At 42.7% G+C, this 15,962-nt stretch overlaps 2 protein-coding genes across 6 annotated transcripts; both read left to right on the top strand.

The window, feature by feature from the left end:
- The first annotated feature begins 2,582 nt into the window (after window positions 1–2,582).
- RPP14 (ribonuclease P/MRP subunit p14) lies at window positions 2,583–15,897 on the top strand. 5 transcript variants are annotated; one of them, XM_032649543.1, is made up of 6 exons: window positions 2,583–2,856; window positions 5,657–5,754; window positions 5,855–5,939; window positions 8,299–8,375; window positions 9,051–9,129; window positions 9,579–15,897. In XM_032649543.1, exons 2-6 carry the CDS (start codon window positions 5,678–5,680, stop codon window positions 9,633–9,635), a joined length of 375 nt encoding a protein of 124 aa, XP_032505434.1. In that variant the 5' UTR covers window positions 2,583–2,856; window positions 5,657–5,677; the 3' UTR covers window positions 9,636–15,897. The 5 variants fall into 5 exon arrangements, with proteins under 5 accessions (XP_032505434.1, XP_032505437.1, XP_032505436.1 ...); XM_032649546.1 differs by having other exon boundaries at window positions 5,636–5,754; XM_032649545.1 differs by lacking the exon at window positions 2,583–2,856 and adding an exon at window positions 2,905–3,138.
- On the top strand, window positions 5,657–10,293 carry HTD2 (hydroxyacyl-thioester dehydratase type 2). Its single transcript, XM_032649542.1, has 5 exons — window positions 5,657–5,754; window positions 5,855–5,939; window positions 8,299–8,375; window positions 9,051–9,129; window positions 9,579–10,293. The coding sequence occupies exon 5, from the start codon at window positions 9,754–9,756 to the stop codon at window positions 10,258–10,260; it is 507 nt and encodes a 168-aa protein (XP_032505433.1). The 5' UTR covers window positions 5,657–5,754; window positions 5,855–5,939; window positions 8,299–8,375; window positions 9,051–9,129; window positions 9,579–9,753; the 3' UTR covers window positions 10,261–10,293.
- Window positions 15,898–15,962: the final 65 nt, after the last annotated feature.

The following is a 15,962-nucleotide window of genomic DNA, read 5'->3' as shown; positions in this document are numbered from 1 at the left end:
TGGGCTTTCCCATCAGCCGCTTCTCCCTCCCCCTTTCATCCCTCCCACACTGGATGACGTTCATACAACCCTTCCATTCCTCGAAAGGAGGCAAAAAAGCAGTGCGAGTGGTCACAGATGGCGCAGTGGAAATGTCCTCAAGTTACCTGCCGCAGTCAGGGCCAGAGGGCAGCGGTGCTGGGGCTGCTGTCCTGGTATCTCCAGCTACCCTTGGGGCCCAGTGTTGCTCTCTGGGCTGGAGATCACCAGGATGTGGGCCTGGGGTTGCTAGTGCCTGTGATGGGATGAGGGTCTTGTGGGACCATAAGTCTAGTCAGGGTGAGGGAGAGGATGTCCTTTGAGCAACAGGACAGCCCCTCTCTCTTGGCTCCTGGAGGAAACTTTCTTTCCATGGTTTCTGGATCTTTGGTCTCTAAACCCTCAGGACAATGACTAGGAACCTCAGGGCACATGTAGAAGGCTGCCAAGCTCCAGCAGGGGATGAGAGGAGAAGAAGGGATTCTTAGGGGCAGGAAGTGGCACCAAGGTGACAATCCCAGTGACCCAAGGTGAAAGCTGGCTGGGATTGGGTAACTGTTGCTGAAGGGCAACTATTAGTGTGAGTGTAGGTCTGCAGTCCCTTACCACATCTCACAGAGCCAGATGTGATACCGAATTCAGAAACTTCAGACTTTACAGAGGTGGTATTTTATGTATACCATACGTTGTGCAACACCCCCAGTGGGATCTGGGGCAGCTTTACATGATCAAATGCATTCGTATTTCTGCTGTATGCTCTATGCGTATCCACAGCAAATGGGACAAAAGCTATAAAGAGCTTCACCTCAGTTCGGATTAAGCATTATGCCAGATGAGGAAAGATTTGGTTTCTGGATTTTTCTTGGATGTCAGAATTGCAGATAAGGGACAGTGAACCTGCACTCCCTGTCCCCTCTCTCTTACCTTGGTGGGTGGGGGTTGGAGCTGACATCTTGAGGAAGAGTCTGTTCTTCCAAGGTGGAAGGAGAGGCATCCAGATGGGTGTGGTCCATGGCTCCACCTTGTGACCATTAGGGGCAAGTCCTGAATTTTATTTAACAATTATCAGTATTATAAAAGTGATGCCCTGTCACTTTAAAATAAATCACACAAAATGAATGCTAAAACATTGTGAGCATCTCCTATACCCTCCACACAGCCCCACCTGTCTTCCATCAGTCCACTTGGAACCCTTCTAGACATTATACTTATGTATATATGTATGTGCACACACAGACACAGACATGTGTAACTGGATGAGGCAGGTACTGAGCCCAAGTTTGACTGCTTGCCGCTCGAAAGGTCAGTACTCGAGAGACAAGTGTTGGTGAAAAAAGTTGTTTTGTTCAGGAGGCCAGCAACCTGCGAAAATGGTGGACTAATGTCTGAGACCATCTCCTAGTTGTGGGTTAGAGGACGAAGGTTTTAAAAGGGAGTTTCAGGAGTGCACAAGCAGGGGGCTACGTGCAGAACAGCACGGTCAGCTCCAATAATCATCTTGAGATGGGTCGTGCAGTGGTCTGGTCAGTGTCATCTTGGTGTTTTTAATGTGTACTCAATTAGTAATTTACTCCAAGGTTGGTCTGCTTCCACCTCCCTAAGTTCAGCCCCTGGAATTCTCAAACAAGCAAGATTAATTCTCTCGTAGTTAGACATGGAAGGAATTTTGTAGCCGGGAAGGCTCCACAGGGTCCTGCTTGGTTTCAGTCCCCCCTTTTCTTTGCTACCCTTCAATCCTGAGGGAAACAGGGGTGGGACAAGAAAGGGAATAAAGTTTTGGATAGGGAGATTAATCATAAACTTGTCGAGGGAACTCAGTTTTCGGAGAACTCGGTAGGAGTTGAGTGCCAGACACAGGATAGCAGTGGTGAGCCAACAAAGACAAGGCCCCAACCTCATGGGCTTTACACTCAAGTTTTGGCAGCCCCGAGGCCCTCTCCCATGTATACCCCTGACTCATATCACACAATTGGTGGTAATACGGTGCAGTGTGGAGAAAACCATCTGAAGTCAGATGGCCCAATCCACCACTTATAATTGTGATCTTGGGCAAGTAACTTAGCCTCTTGTACCTCAGTTTCCACCTCTGTAAAATGGGGATGATCGTAATAATAGTTACTTTACGACTGTGTGAGAGTTCCATGAGATAACATATATAAAGGTTTTTGCATAGTACCTGGCACAAAGTAAGCACTTGATTGTTGAATACACACGATATGTTTCACGAGTGCATGGGCCATATCGTCTTGTTCCCAGTGCCTAGCACATAATAGGGGCTCAGCAAGTACTTACTCAATAAACGAATAGATGAAACTTGGCTTACATTCGGAAATAGGACCATCTGGGTTTTTTTATGTCAACCCAGACAGAACACCTACTATGTGCTGGGAGCCACAAGAGACACTGAGAACCGGTTCTGTCCTTGGGGATTGCTTTATTTAGGAGATGCTCAGCAGAAGAGACGCTAGATATAAATTTTTTGAACGAATGAAGGCATAGATAAATGATTAAGAAGCACGCTCTCGGGCACAATAAACATGCCCTGAGTCCCTTACCCTATGCAGACATTTGCGCACACGGCTTTCTGCAACGTGGGCACTAGAGGGCACTAAGCATGGCGAGTCTCAGATTCAGAGTCACGCCTGGGTCCTTAGGAGAATCTCGCGCGGTGACGTCATATCCTCCCTAGACGTCACGCATCCGGGGGCGGGACAGAGAGGAGCCAAACGTAAACACCCCGGAGTTCGGGCCGTAGGCTTCGGGAGAGCTCCAAGTCTTGGTGGATTCTTGCAGGGAAAAGGAGTCCGGGAGGCGTCAGACCAGTCCGACGGAGAGCGGGTAGGCGGATAGCAGGGCGGCTGTTTTCCGGGAGTGGGCTCAGTTGGCCGCACTGGTGACGTATGGACGCGCGCGCCAGGGGCGCATGCGCAAGGCGGAGGGACGGCGGGTAGCGAGGAGCGGTTAGCGGTACCTACCGCTCCGGCCGCGGACGCCAAGGGCTGAAGGCGAGGCTGGGCCGCGAACCTCCCCGGGCTTCTCTACAACGCGGTCTCAGTCGCGGAGGGCGGCTGAGAGGACCGAACGGCACACGTGTGCAGAGCGCATGCGCCCGGCCCCAAGGTGGGCGCTAAATCAGTGGCGGACGTTAGTCTAAGAAAGTTGAAGACGACTTGAGCGCCCAACAGTACGGGATCGAGGATTCTGGGTTTTTTTTGTGAATCATTGACTTCGTCCCAAAGTTATATATTGAACGCTTGCTGTATGCGGTGTATTGTTTTAGGTTTTCGGGTAACATCAGAGAACAAGACAGAAAGATGCCTGTTTCTTTTGGAATGTATATTCTAATAGGGTGGGGGAGGGAAGTACGAATAAAGAATAAATGAATTTCACAGTTATGTTAGAGGGTGGTGAATGCTATGAGGAAAAAGTAGAGCAGTGGCATGGGGGGATGACATTAGATCTAAATGCCACTGGAATAAATGGAGGAATGAAATTAAGCAAAGCCATGAAGGAGGCAAGGGAATGAGCCGTGTGGCTATCTGGAGGAAGAGTATTTACAGCATGTGGAAAAGTAGGAGGGAGGCCCAGAGGCGGGAGGGAAAGAGCTAGGAAGCCTGTGTGGTGGGACTGAGCAGGGGAGAGCGGTAGGACGTGGGGTCAAGGTGGTGGGAGGAACCAGTGGTCCAGATCACGGCTGTAAACACTTTGGCTTTACTCTGAAACGGGAATCTTTGCAAGGTTTTGAGCAGAGGAATGATGTGGCTTGGATGGTTTTTAGTAGGGTCACTCAGGCTGCTGTAGAGACTAGATTGGGGAGGGAAGCAGGGACACTTATTACTAGTAGATCAGCTAATGAGCATCCCTACAGCCACCAAAAAGGCTGACTTCAAAGATGATGATGACAGCCACCATGGAAGTGCTCACATTTTCCTAGGGAGCCTGGTGAATATGCCTGGCTGTAGGGAGGGTTTCACAAGCATCATCTCCTTTAGTCTCAGGACAACCTGAAGAGGGCAGAGCTATCACTCACCCTGAGGCTCAGCCCTGTCGGAGGTGACTGCTCAATAAACACTTGCTCCTTCAGTCTTTTCTTCTTTTTGTAAAATAAACATAACCTAAAATTTACCATTTTTAACTGTACAGTTCATTGGCATTAAGTACATTCACGTTGTTGTACAACTATCACCATTATCCATTTCCAGAGTAGTCCTGCATCCTAAGCCCCAGTCCAGCCTCACTCCTCTACCTCAAGCAACCAACTCCTCTAGGGTAGTCCGTAACACTTAAAAAACACCTATCGTGTGCTGGATAATGAATGGAATGACTGAGGGTCCTGTTCTCCTTGCCCCTTTAGTCGGGGAGACTCTGGTGATGGGGAAAGAAGCACCAGGTAACTATTGCTGCAGTCCTGAAACCAAAGATAACTCTTGAACATACAGGCTTCACACTACCACCATTTGATCAATCCTGTATTCAGAAAGTGTTGAATACTCTGTGCCAAACTCAGTAAATATTCGTGTTTGTTGAATGGATGTTTGGATGTACCTGCTTGACCCTGACTTCTCATTTTCTCTTAAGGTTGTCATTTGGGAGTAGTTGGAAGTAGGCCCAGAGAGGTTTTTGTAAATGCTGGTCCATAGCTATGTGACCTTGGAAAAGTCCCTTTCCTTAGTTCAGCCTCAGTTTCCTGGTCCCTTTAGTGGGGGAACCAGATATTAAACAAATAGACAATGTTAAGTGATTGTGTAACAAGAGAACCTAACTTAGGGTGTCACAGAAGACCTCCCTGAAGAGGCAGTATTCCTGGAACAGGTGAACTTTAAGCTAAAATTTGAAAGATGAGTAGGAGCTGTCCAGAGTGAGAGTGAGGTAGGAGTGGAGCCAAAGGACAGGGATTCTATCCAGGGGGACTAGCATGTTCTGAGTTCTTGAAAGTTCCAGATCTGTTAGAAATGGCTTGAGTGTCCGTTCCAGAATTCTTCTTAAGACCTTTGCTGTTTAAGCTCAGTCTTTTGCAGGGCTGCCAAATAGCCCTGTACAGGCCTGGCTTCTAGACAGAGAACAGGCAGATCCAACGTGGGGGGAGGCCAGGAGAACTACCACCCCTCATTCTTCTGTTAATGTTCTATGCTGACAGAGTAAATAAGAAGAGGGTCTTCGGTCCCAGATTTTACTCCTTTACGCTTTTTACTTTTTTTTTTTTTGTATGAATAGGCATCATGCCAGAGTGGTCTTGAGGCAGCTCAGGAGTGGTTGGAATCTCTGCGTGCCTCTGGGCAGGTGTTAGCTATCTTTGTTGAGCCTCAGTGTTCTCTTCTCAAAAATGGGAATACTGATAGCTTTTAGCTCATGGGATCATTTTGAAGACATGACCTAAGTCATGTAAAGTGTTTAGCACAGAGCTGGGTACTCAGTAAGGGAAAATGTTTGCTGGGATTAAATAAGAGTACGGTGGTCTGGCATACATAAAATATAGAAACTTCCATTGTGTCTGTATGGGTAACATCAGTTTGACCAGAATTAGGTAAGTTATTGTACAAAGAGTTCTTTACAAAATCATATAGTTCAAATTCTCATTAAAAAAGTGAAAAATAGCTTGTATCTTGGTAATTTCTAGCCCCCTTGACCCTTCACGTAGGTGTGATCAGCACTGGAAAAGATGCCAGCCCCAGCTGCCGCATATGAAAGAATAGTTTACAGAAATCCCTCTGAGCACCACTACATGAAAGTCCACCTGTAAGTTCAGTCTCCTGAGTTTTATTTTCGACTACTCTTTTATGAATGTGAATGGCATGAAATTTAATTCAATGCATTTTTTAAAAAATATTTTTTACAGAGAATTTCAAGATCATGGCATTGGACTGAATGCTGCACAGTTCAAACAGCTGCTTATTTCAGCCCTGAAGGACCTGTTTGGAGAGGTATGGAATCACTTGGTAGTTTGAACACTCCTAAGGTCTTTGTAAGACATAGTGAAAGGACACTTTTCCCAACATTATTTTAAAACTTTAAAAGCACATTTGAAATTGCAGAAGCAGACTTGCAGAAGTGATGAGTTTTGTGTAGGTTTGTTCTCATATGCCTTCTAGTTGACAGGAGCTTGTTGGACAAATGTTTAGTGTAGTGCAACTCAGAGTATGGTGTAGACTGGCAACCTGCAAACTGCTGGGGTTTTTGGGGGTTTTTTGCCTGTTGTGGCTTGTACCAGAATGTAAATGAGCACACCGTTTCCTTTACTGAGACAGTCTCCAATGAAAACAAACTGAGCTGAACTAAACAGTGTGCTCACTGATACTGTTGATTTCCACTCTGGCGCAGCTCCTTATCAAGACCAGCACTTTGAGTAGTCTGTTTTCGCATTCAATTGAAAACAAGTAGAGTTTTGAAGAGAGAACAAAGACGGATGATTCTCAGGAAATTATTTCCTGATACATATTCTATCAAATTAAAATCTGTCAAGCACTCATCAAAATAAAAACTTTTACTCTGCAGAAGATTTGGTTCAGAGGCTAAAAAACAGACTACAGACTGGGGGGAAGATATTTGTAAACCACATATCTGACAAAGGACTAATATCTAGAATATATAAAGATCTCTTAAAACTCAGTAGTAAAGAAAAATACCCAAACACTCCAATTAGGAAATGGGCAAAAGTGGGAGTACCTTGGTGGTCTCATGGTTAGGATTCGGTGCTTTCACCGCGGAGGCTCGGGTCCTATCCCTGGTTGGGGAACCATCCCGCGTGCCGCATGGCATGGTGCGGTGCAGCCAAAATACAAAAAAAATTCTTAAAAATGGGCAAAAGATATGAACAGACATTTCACTAAAAAGGGTGTACAGTTGGCAGAGAAGCACATGTATGGAAAGATGTTCAGCATCATTAGCCATTAGGGAAATGCACATTAAAACCACAATGACACATTACTACACACTTGGCAGAATGACTGAAATGAAAAATAGTGATAACACTAAATGCTGGTGAGGATGCAGGAAACTAAACCACTCATACACTGCTGGTGGGCATGTAAAATGGTGCAGCCACTTTGGAACAGTTTGGCAGTTTCCTTTAAAAAACTATGGTAGTTGTTTTTAAACTACCCTACAACCCAGCAATTGCATACCTGGCTGTGTATCCCAGAGAAATGAAAACTTATGTTCACACAAAAACGTGTACACAAATGTTCATAGCAGCTTTATTAGTAAGAGCCCCAAAATAGAAATAAGCCACGTGCCCTTCAGTGGGTGAATAGTTAAACAAACTATGGTACATTCATACCGTGGAATATACTCAGTAATGAAAAGGAATAAACCATAGATACACCTGACAAATTGACGGAATCTCTAGAGAATTACGCTGAGTGAAAAAGCCAATCCCAAAAAGTAATATACTGGGTGATTCCATGTATATAATGCTCTTGAAATAACATAATTATCATAATTATATAATCTAGAGAAAGATAAGTGTTTGCCTGGGTTTAGGGATGAGGAGGAGTGGTGGGTATGGCTGTAAAGGGGGTCGAAGGAGAGAGCCTTGTGATGCTATAGCTCTTTATCTTGATAATGGTAGTACTTAAATTACCTGTATGGTAATATTGCATAGAACTACACATATATACGTGTAAACAAATATGAGTGCATGTATAATTGGCAAAATTGGGATAAGCTCTGATTTATTAATTTCGGTTTTCTGGTTTTGATATTGTACTGTAGTTATGCAAGATGTTGACATCGGGGGAGGCTGAGTGAAGGGTGCATGGAATCTTCCTGCACATTGTTTTTGCAATCTCATGTGACTCTAATTTTTCAAAATAAAAAGTATGAGAAAAAAAATCCATGCACCCTCTATATGTCAAGTATAAAACCTGGTTCCTGGGGATGTAGTTGTAAACAAACAGACATGGCTTCTGCCTCATGGTCTTGGTTATTTTAATAGGAAACCATCTTGAACAATTAATGGCAAGAATGATGAGTATCTTGAAATAGGAAGTATGTGGGTCCTGTATGTGAAAGAGCGTAGCAAGCAGTTGAGCTTAATCTTGGGAATCAAGGAAGGAGCAATTTAAATGAAGACTTGCGAAAGGTAAAGAGGCCTTAGCAATATGAAGAGGTACAGGAAGAATGTTCCAGGCAGGGGGAAGTTATAAAAAAGCAGGCCCAGTACTCCAATCCATTAAATAAAATACTGATTTTTTGGAGAAGAAAAGCAGTTGACAGAATTAGTTATTAGAGTTCAAGAGTAATGATGATAATAGTCTGCTGACAGCATTATTCCATACTTAGGTTGATGCTGCTTTACCCTTGGACATTCTAACCTACGAAGAGAAGACCTTGTCAGCCATCTTGAGAATATGCAGCAGGTACGACAGACAGTGGAACACTTCTAGTTTAACAGAGCAGAGACGGATGGCAAAAAAAGAGCAAAGGTGCTCTCTTCTGAGAATGAGAAGAATTTTGTCATTGTGAACTCCAACCAGCTTTTGGAAGTTTAAATTGGGGAGAATATGAACATTCATCCACCAGGAACTTACACCCTAGAGAGCCAAACTTGTGATTTGCTTACAACTGTAATGTTTCCCAATTGATAGTCAGGGTTGCAAACTCAGAAGTGTATATTTTAGAAACATTCCTGATTGAGGTTCATTTTTTTCTTTGCCTTTGACATACTGTGCTTTTATTTTTTATTTTATTTTTATTTATTTATTTGTTTATTTATTTTTGCAGTACGTGGGCCTCTCACTGTTGTGGCCTCTCCCGTTGCGGAGCACAGGCTCAGCGGCCATGGCTCATGGGCCCAGCCGCTCCGCAGCATGTGGGATCTTCCTGGACCGGGGCACGAACCCGTGTCCCCTGCATCGGCAGGTGGACTCTCAACCACTGCGCCACCAGGGAAGCCCTGTGCTTTTATTTTTAAAGTTTTCTTATTTTAAATAGGTTTTCTGGTAGAAACTACTTTCTGGACCATCACAAACAAAATTACTAGGGAGATGTTGCAGGGACAAATCTTTACTTACGCTTTCTCGATCTTTCTGTAGTGGTCTTGTCAAATTGTGGAGCTCTTTGACCCTGTTAGGATCCTATAAAGGCAAGAAATGTGCTTTCAGAGTGATTCAGGTAAAGACCATTCCTTCACATATTCCAAATGAGCTGAGTAGTAGACCAGACTACTTATTAATATGTGTCTCATTTTTGCGCTTGCATAAACCTAGTGTTGTTAACATCATCCAGCTGGGAGGGGAAAATTCAGGGCTTCATTAATTACAAAGATGTGAGACAAAGCACTTAGGTTTTAAATTTTATGGGGGAGGTTTGGGGATAAAACTTGGAACACCTGTGGAAAAGTCTTAACTTGTTGCTTAATGCCTAGCGCCTAATGTATTGGAATGCTCTTTCTGAGTTTATCATGGCCACTTATTTATCTAAGGCTAGCTGTCAGGATGCTCTTTAAAATGCTACTACCTCAATTTGGCTTATCCTATAGAATAGGGCATGTTTCTACATTGTACTGTGTTGCAGTGCAGTTTTCTCCTGATACTGCCTTAAACTTTTTCTTTCTCTTACAGGTTTCTCCATTTCTCCTTGCATTATCTGGTAACAGTAGAGAACTAGTATTGAATTGAATAGTCTTCAATTTCAGAAGTATTCCTCACTCTCAAAAGTACATTTTGGTGCCAGCATAATGTATGAAGACTGAAACAGCCTAAAAGCTCCTGTTGATGGAATTTGAGACCTCTGAAGATGCTCCCAGTAATTTCTAGCCATCGCCTTTGGTGGGGTAGGCTTCAGAGGAGTATCTGCCTGAACCAAGCAGTGCTAAACAGGCAGCACTTACAGCATGTGCATATCAGAGTTGGAGACCGGGCTGAACTCAGTAGGGCCTTCACACAGAGGGATGTGGCTGTCTTCTCAGAATTAACAGGGGATGTCAATCCTTTGCATTTGGATGAAGATTTTGCAAAACACACCAGATTTGGAAAGACGATTGTACATGGAGTTTTGATCAATGGACTTATTTCAGCTCTCCTAGGTACTAAAATGCCAGGGCCAGGCTGTGTATTTCTTTCCCAGGAAATTAACTTTCCAGCGCCTTTATATGTTGGGGAAGTTGTTTTAGCTTCTGCAGAAGTGAAAAAGCTGAAGCGGTTCCTTGCTATTATTGCAGTGTCATGTTTTGTACTAGAAAGTAAGAAGACTGTTATGGAAGGCTGGGTTAAAGTTATAGTCCCAGAAGCTCCCACATCCTGAAATATGTCTTTAAAGATGCAAGTTCAGACATCAGTGTTACTATTACTGAACAGCCTCTGAGGAGAACAGGGATTGCTGTTCTTCACCAAGGAGGGGCTGATGGACCCATAAACCTACATTGGTGGAGGGGAGCTGATAGAGGGGTGTTCCATTGTCCACTTATGCTTTGGCCTTATGCATCACACAGGCTTAAGTATATTTATCATCTGTCTATAGGGAATTCCCTGATGGTCCAGTGGTTAGGACTCTGGGCTTTCACTGCCACGGGTGCGAGTTCAGTCCCTGGTTGGGGAACTAAGATCCCGCAAGCTGTGTGACACAGCCAAAAAAAAAAACCAAAGAAAAAGTGACTAGACGAAATCAGAGGTGGGCTTCCTTGGTGGCACAGTGGTTAAGAATCTGCCTGCCAGTGCAGGGTTCATGGGTTCGAGCCCTGGTTCAGGAAGATCCCACATGCAGTGGAGCAAGTAAGTCTGTGCACCACAACTGAGCCTGCGCCGTAGAGCCTGTGAGCCACAACTACTGAGCCCGTGTGCCACAACTACTGAAGCCCACACCTAGAGCCCGTGCTCCCCAGCAAGGGATGCCACCGCAGTGAGAGGCCTGAGCACCACAACGAAGAGTAGCCCCTGCTCTCTGCAACTAGAGAAAGCCCGCGCGCAGCAACGAAGACCCAACGCAGCCATAACTAAATAAATTAATTAAAAAAAAAGAAAATCATAGGTGATTCTAAGGTTGGACATTGTGTCCAGGCTCCCATGAGGTGCCATTTAAAAAAAAAAACAAAAACTGAAAAAATATTGGGAGAGTTATCATTTAGCTTAATGTTCTACTTTTAGGATTTCAAACCTGATTAGATTTGCATTTGGATAAGAGAAACCTACCTATATCTGTGTAGAAGTTTCTCACTGAATTTATAACTAGCTAGCATTTAATTATTGAAGAAGATGGGTCATCTTTGAACACCTTTTACTAGTAAATATTCTTAGATTCTGTTCTTCAGCAGTTTCTGGGTCAGAGTTTATTGTAATTTGTTACTGTTTACACCAAGATGGTAATTTGTTCAATGTTCAGTGTCACTTGCCCTTCAGATGGTTTTCCTGTTATCGGAGGAGGGCTTATGTGCAGATTTGGACTCAGCTATGTAAGTTCTCTTGGTCTCACGTATAAAACAGGGATAAAAACACCTGCCACACAGGATTGTTGGAGGTGACAGATACAAATAGTTAAGCACAAGGTCTAGCTTATAAACAGTAGCTACTACTGTTGCCCATTCTCTTCTGTGAATAAGGTTAGAGGTTTTCCTGAGTTTGGTGCTAACTGGCCAAAAGTTAGAGAACAGACCAGTCTTTCAGGATGTCAGCCAATCTCTGTTGGTGTTCTAAACTTGGAATAGATCTTGAATGCAAAGCTCCTATTTTAGTAATCCAGATTTTTTTATCTCTCCCTTGAAAATACTGTGGGGGTCCCCCCTTATATAAATAATATATGCTTTTATTTAAAAAATTATAAGGTAAAAAATTTAAGGAACAATGTGGAGGCCATGTTCTTAAGAGTTGAGGGGTATTAGAGAGGAAATGTGCCTAATGTGTTATTACTAACTGGTCATGCCCAACATAGCCAACACTATTAAGACAAGAATCTATAGTAGAACATACAGGTGGTTCACCTGTGCTCTGTAGCTTTAGATGGTGGCTCAGACCACAGCTAGATGCTTTGATCAGGAAGGTAAGATCAGGTTTAATTGGTTGCATCAACCAACATTTCCTGGAAAAAGATTTTTTTTCCTGCTGGTGGATGAGTAACTAGATCTTTTATTTATTTTTTTACATCAAGGGGGTCAGTTAGACTACTAGAAGGAATTATTCTAGTCACTAGAGGGCAGTGATGTGTATAAATAAAGTGAGTATTTTAAACTTTAATACTGTACCATACTCTAGTTTGTTGGTGAGATGAAAATACCAAAATCAGAGTGAGAAGCAAGGATGCCATTATCATGAGTTTCAAAATGGGCAGCATGTGTAGATTTAGATCCACCTGAAGAAGGTGTATTTATAGGTGAAATACTATACATGCCTAAAATTTGATATGACATTGAAAAACAAAATGGGAAACTTAAGTCACAATATAGAGTCTTGAAGCTAAGACTGTATACTCCTGCAGAACTCATTCTCTGGGACTTAGCAGCAGTCCTGAAGCATGGGTTCATAAGTAGAGTGTGATGTAATCATTAATACTATAAGCTACCATTCTTTCAATGATAAGCCAATTTTCTACATTAATTCTAATCCTTTAAACAGTTTTATGAAGTTAATGTTCCATTTTATAGGCAAGGAAACAGACTGATGTGGTGTGACTTGCCCAAGGTTGTACAGGTAATATGCAGTAGAGCTGGGATTCAAACAGCCCTGCCTGGCTCCAGGGCATTTTTTCCATCACCCTGTGTGTCTTAAAATGTTCCCATACTGGGGCTTCCCTGGTGGCACAGTGGTTGAGAGTCCGCCTGCCGATGCAGGGGATGGGGGTTCGTGCCCCGGTCCGGGAAGATCCCACATGCCGCGGAGCGGCTGGGCCCGTGAACCATGGCCGCTGAGCCTGCGCGTCCGGAGCCTGTGCTCCGCAACGGGAGAGGCCACAGCAGTGAGAGGCCCGCGTACCGAAAAATTAAAAAAAATTAAAAAAAAAAAAAAATGTTCCCATACTGGAACACTTTCAGTTTCTATAATGATATCTTGTTATGTGGCAGTAAAGTATTTGGAACCACTATTCTATATAATCTTGTTTATATTCAGAATGTTCTAGATCTTATTCCCTTGCTACAGTTGTAGTGTTTTCCCCTTTGCTGTTACTTGATGGCTTCTACCCATACCTATTGCCTACACTTTTTCTAAGCTGACATTCAGTGATTATTTGTCTTCAGAGCAGAATTACTGAAAGAGTTATTCTAAAACTGAAACATCATGTGCAAGTCAAGTATGGTGGGGAGGGATGTATGTCAGATCTGGCGGATAGCTGATTAATACTCTGTAATTTAAAGTAGCTTCTCAATATGTGCATTTCCTTTTTTTTTTTTTTTTTTTTTGTGCTCAGTAGATGTCATGGTCTTCTTTGTAAACCAATAAAAAGTTGGAATAGAGAAGCAGGCAAGAAGTTAGGGATACTTCTATGTACACAATGACTTGTTATTTTTACTCAGAGCCAAGATTCTCAGACCTCTCATGCTCTGTTAAAGCTGACTAACAAAAACTAGCTGGTTGGCTTTTTCATTTTGAGCTCTGTGCAAGTTGCCAGAAAGAATGACTCTTCTAATGAAAGCATGGGTGACCCTCAAATCAGGAAGTCCTCTCCCAGGTAATTGAGAAGTGGCTTTGTACAGGGTCACAAGTGGAAGTGAGTACAAAAGTACTGACTAAAGTATGAGGCCAAATTGTACTAGCACTTTCCACATAGGGGCATTATAAGACTGCAATTTATGTAATGTTCGATGGCCACAGAAATGTATACCCATCTTAAGCAATTTCAGTCTAATGTACTGGAAAATTGCTTAACAGATTTTTATATTCTATTAGAAACATTTCCATATTGGTGAAATGCCACTCATTTCTTTTTCTGAGCAGCAAATCTTAAGTAGCAGCAGGGAGAAAGCCTCACCACAGCCACCATTCATCTTGTGTATTCAGCTAGAAAAAGAAGAAACTGCTAAATGCCCATTCGTACCTCTTAGGTAACCACAGGTTTTCATTTTGTGCTGAATTGTTAGTCATTTTTCTTCTATGTTCTCAGAGTATGATTAAGAGACCAATTTACTCCCAAAGAAAATTGCTACTAAATTACATCTATTAAGTTTTTATATTAAAATATACTCCACCAAAGGTTGACCGTCACTCTGAGCAGTTGTGCCACTCTGAATGCCTCATGTACTGGCATAATTTATTAACTGGCTCTATTTGAACAGAATGCAAGTGCTGTGGAATTACTCTTGGGCTGCAGTTGAGTATCTCCAGTGTCCCAGATGTTTCACTTCCTTTGTTCTTGGCTTTTCTTCATATGGATTACAAACACAGCAGAGACTAGAATTCTCGACATCTTCAGAGAAATTTTGAGTTGGAGCAAAATCGTAAGAAAACCCAAGACAAATGTGGACATTACATAAATAGAACAGGATTAATGGAAGGCTCCACAAGCAGTCGATTTCTAGGCTACAATCAATTTTTAGGGCGGCTCTTAGGTAGGCCACAATTCATGTGACCTTATAAACCCCGAGCAAAATTCCTCTGCGATGTGATGGAAAATAACACGTAAGGGAAGTAAGGAAGATCAAATGTGAGTTGTTTGATTATCCAGATGGTGAATATTTAAAGAAAGTCTTTCTGAGTTGGGAGGGGATGCTGCTTAGGAAGCACTGAGTTTTTCACAAGCTTCTATGTCTTGATTTGTAGAGCAGTTGCCAGGTCTAGAAGCAACCTCACTAAAACTCATTATCTTCAGTCAGTCTGGCCAAATGTCAAGCTGTTAGATAAACAACCTGTGGGCCATCTAAACATTTGGCAACGTGCAAGAATGTAAATTTTTTCCCCCCCGCCAGCCCTGAGTAGTGTACGTGGCAACAACTGAGGTACTGCAAATCTCATTTACTTTACCCAGCATGAGACTGGAAGCAAAGTTGATTTGATTCAGGTCAGCTCTGGACTGGGGAGTTGCCCCACCTTCAGTATGAGCCATTTCAAAGGCCAAATGGATAGCGAGACTGTCATAGGATTGGGGCCAGGTCTCCAGAGGATCTATTTAGTATTTATTCTGAGAGGTTTACTTTAGTCAAGAACTTCTAGAGAATGAGAAAGGCTAGATTGAGAGTCTGTGGCTTCATTTCATCGAATATCTGGTTTCTTAGTTTCGTTTTCATAGTAAGGAAGACAACAGGCTGTCACTTGATGACCTTTGCAACTCAGTTATACAATACCATTATTTTTCTCCTAATCATACAAATAGCTTCACTAGAGACATTTTGAAAAGTGCAAGAAAAAAAAAAATAGCATCAGGATTCCACTTGCTAGAGACCCTCAGTTAATACTTTGGTGGGCTTCCTTCTGGTGTTTTTCCTAAAATATATTTTTAAATCTTGGGATCATAAAATGTATATATTGCTTCTTTCTACTTATTGTTATATCTAGAGCATTTCCCAACATCACCATCCTTTGATAATCTCATTTTTAATCATTGCAAAATATCCTGTTTATGATTGTACCATGGTTTCTCCAATCTCCTATTGTTAGATATTTATCCTTGAGTGCTATATATTTGCACTTGTCTCTGATTATTTCCTTAGGATACTCTCCTGGAGGTGGGATTACTGCGTGAGAACATTTTCAAAGCCCTTGATATGTGTTGTCAAATCCCAGTTCCTAGTGCCAGGCCTATTACATGCTTAAGTACTCAGTAAATAATTGTTGAATGCATAAATGCCTTTTGGAAAGGTTGGCCCAATTTATACTCCCACCAGCGGTACGCGAGAAGAGCCTTTTCTTGATCAGCCCACATGATAGGAATAATGATTAAAGCAGAATTTTGGTTTCTGTGATTCTGGTAATGAAATAACCCATTTGCCTTAAAGAAATGGAAGTAAAAAGTTGAACCCTCCCTAAGTGATATATAGTTTTGTTTTAATGGACTGCTGCTTTTAAACACACTGGGACAAACATGGA

Source organism: Phocoena sinus, chromosome 11 (genome assembly GCF_008692025.1).
Source record: "Phocoena sinus isolate mPhoSin1 chromosome 11, mPhoSin1.pri, whole genome shotgun sequence".
NCBI lineage: Eukaryota > Metazoa > Chordata > Mammalia > Artiodactyla > Phocoenidae > Phocoena > Phocoena sinus.
Note: the sequence above shows the minus strand (reverse complement) of the source record. Positions and strands in the feature narration are given on the sequence as shown.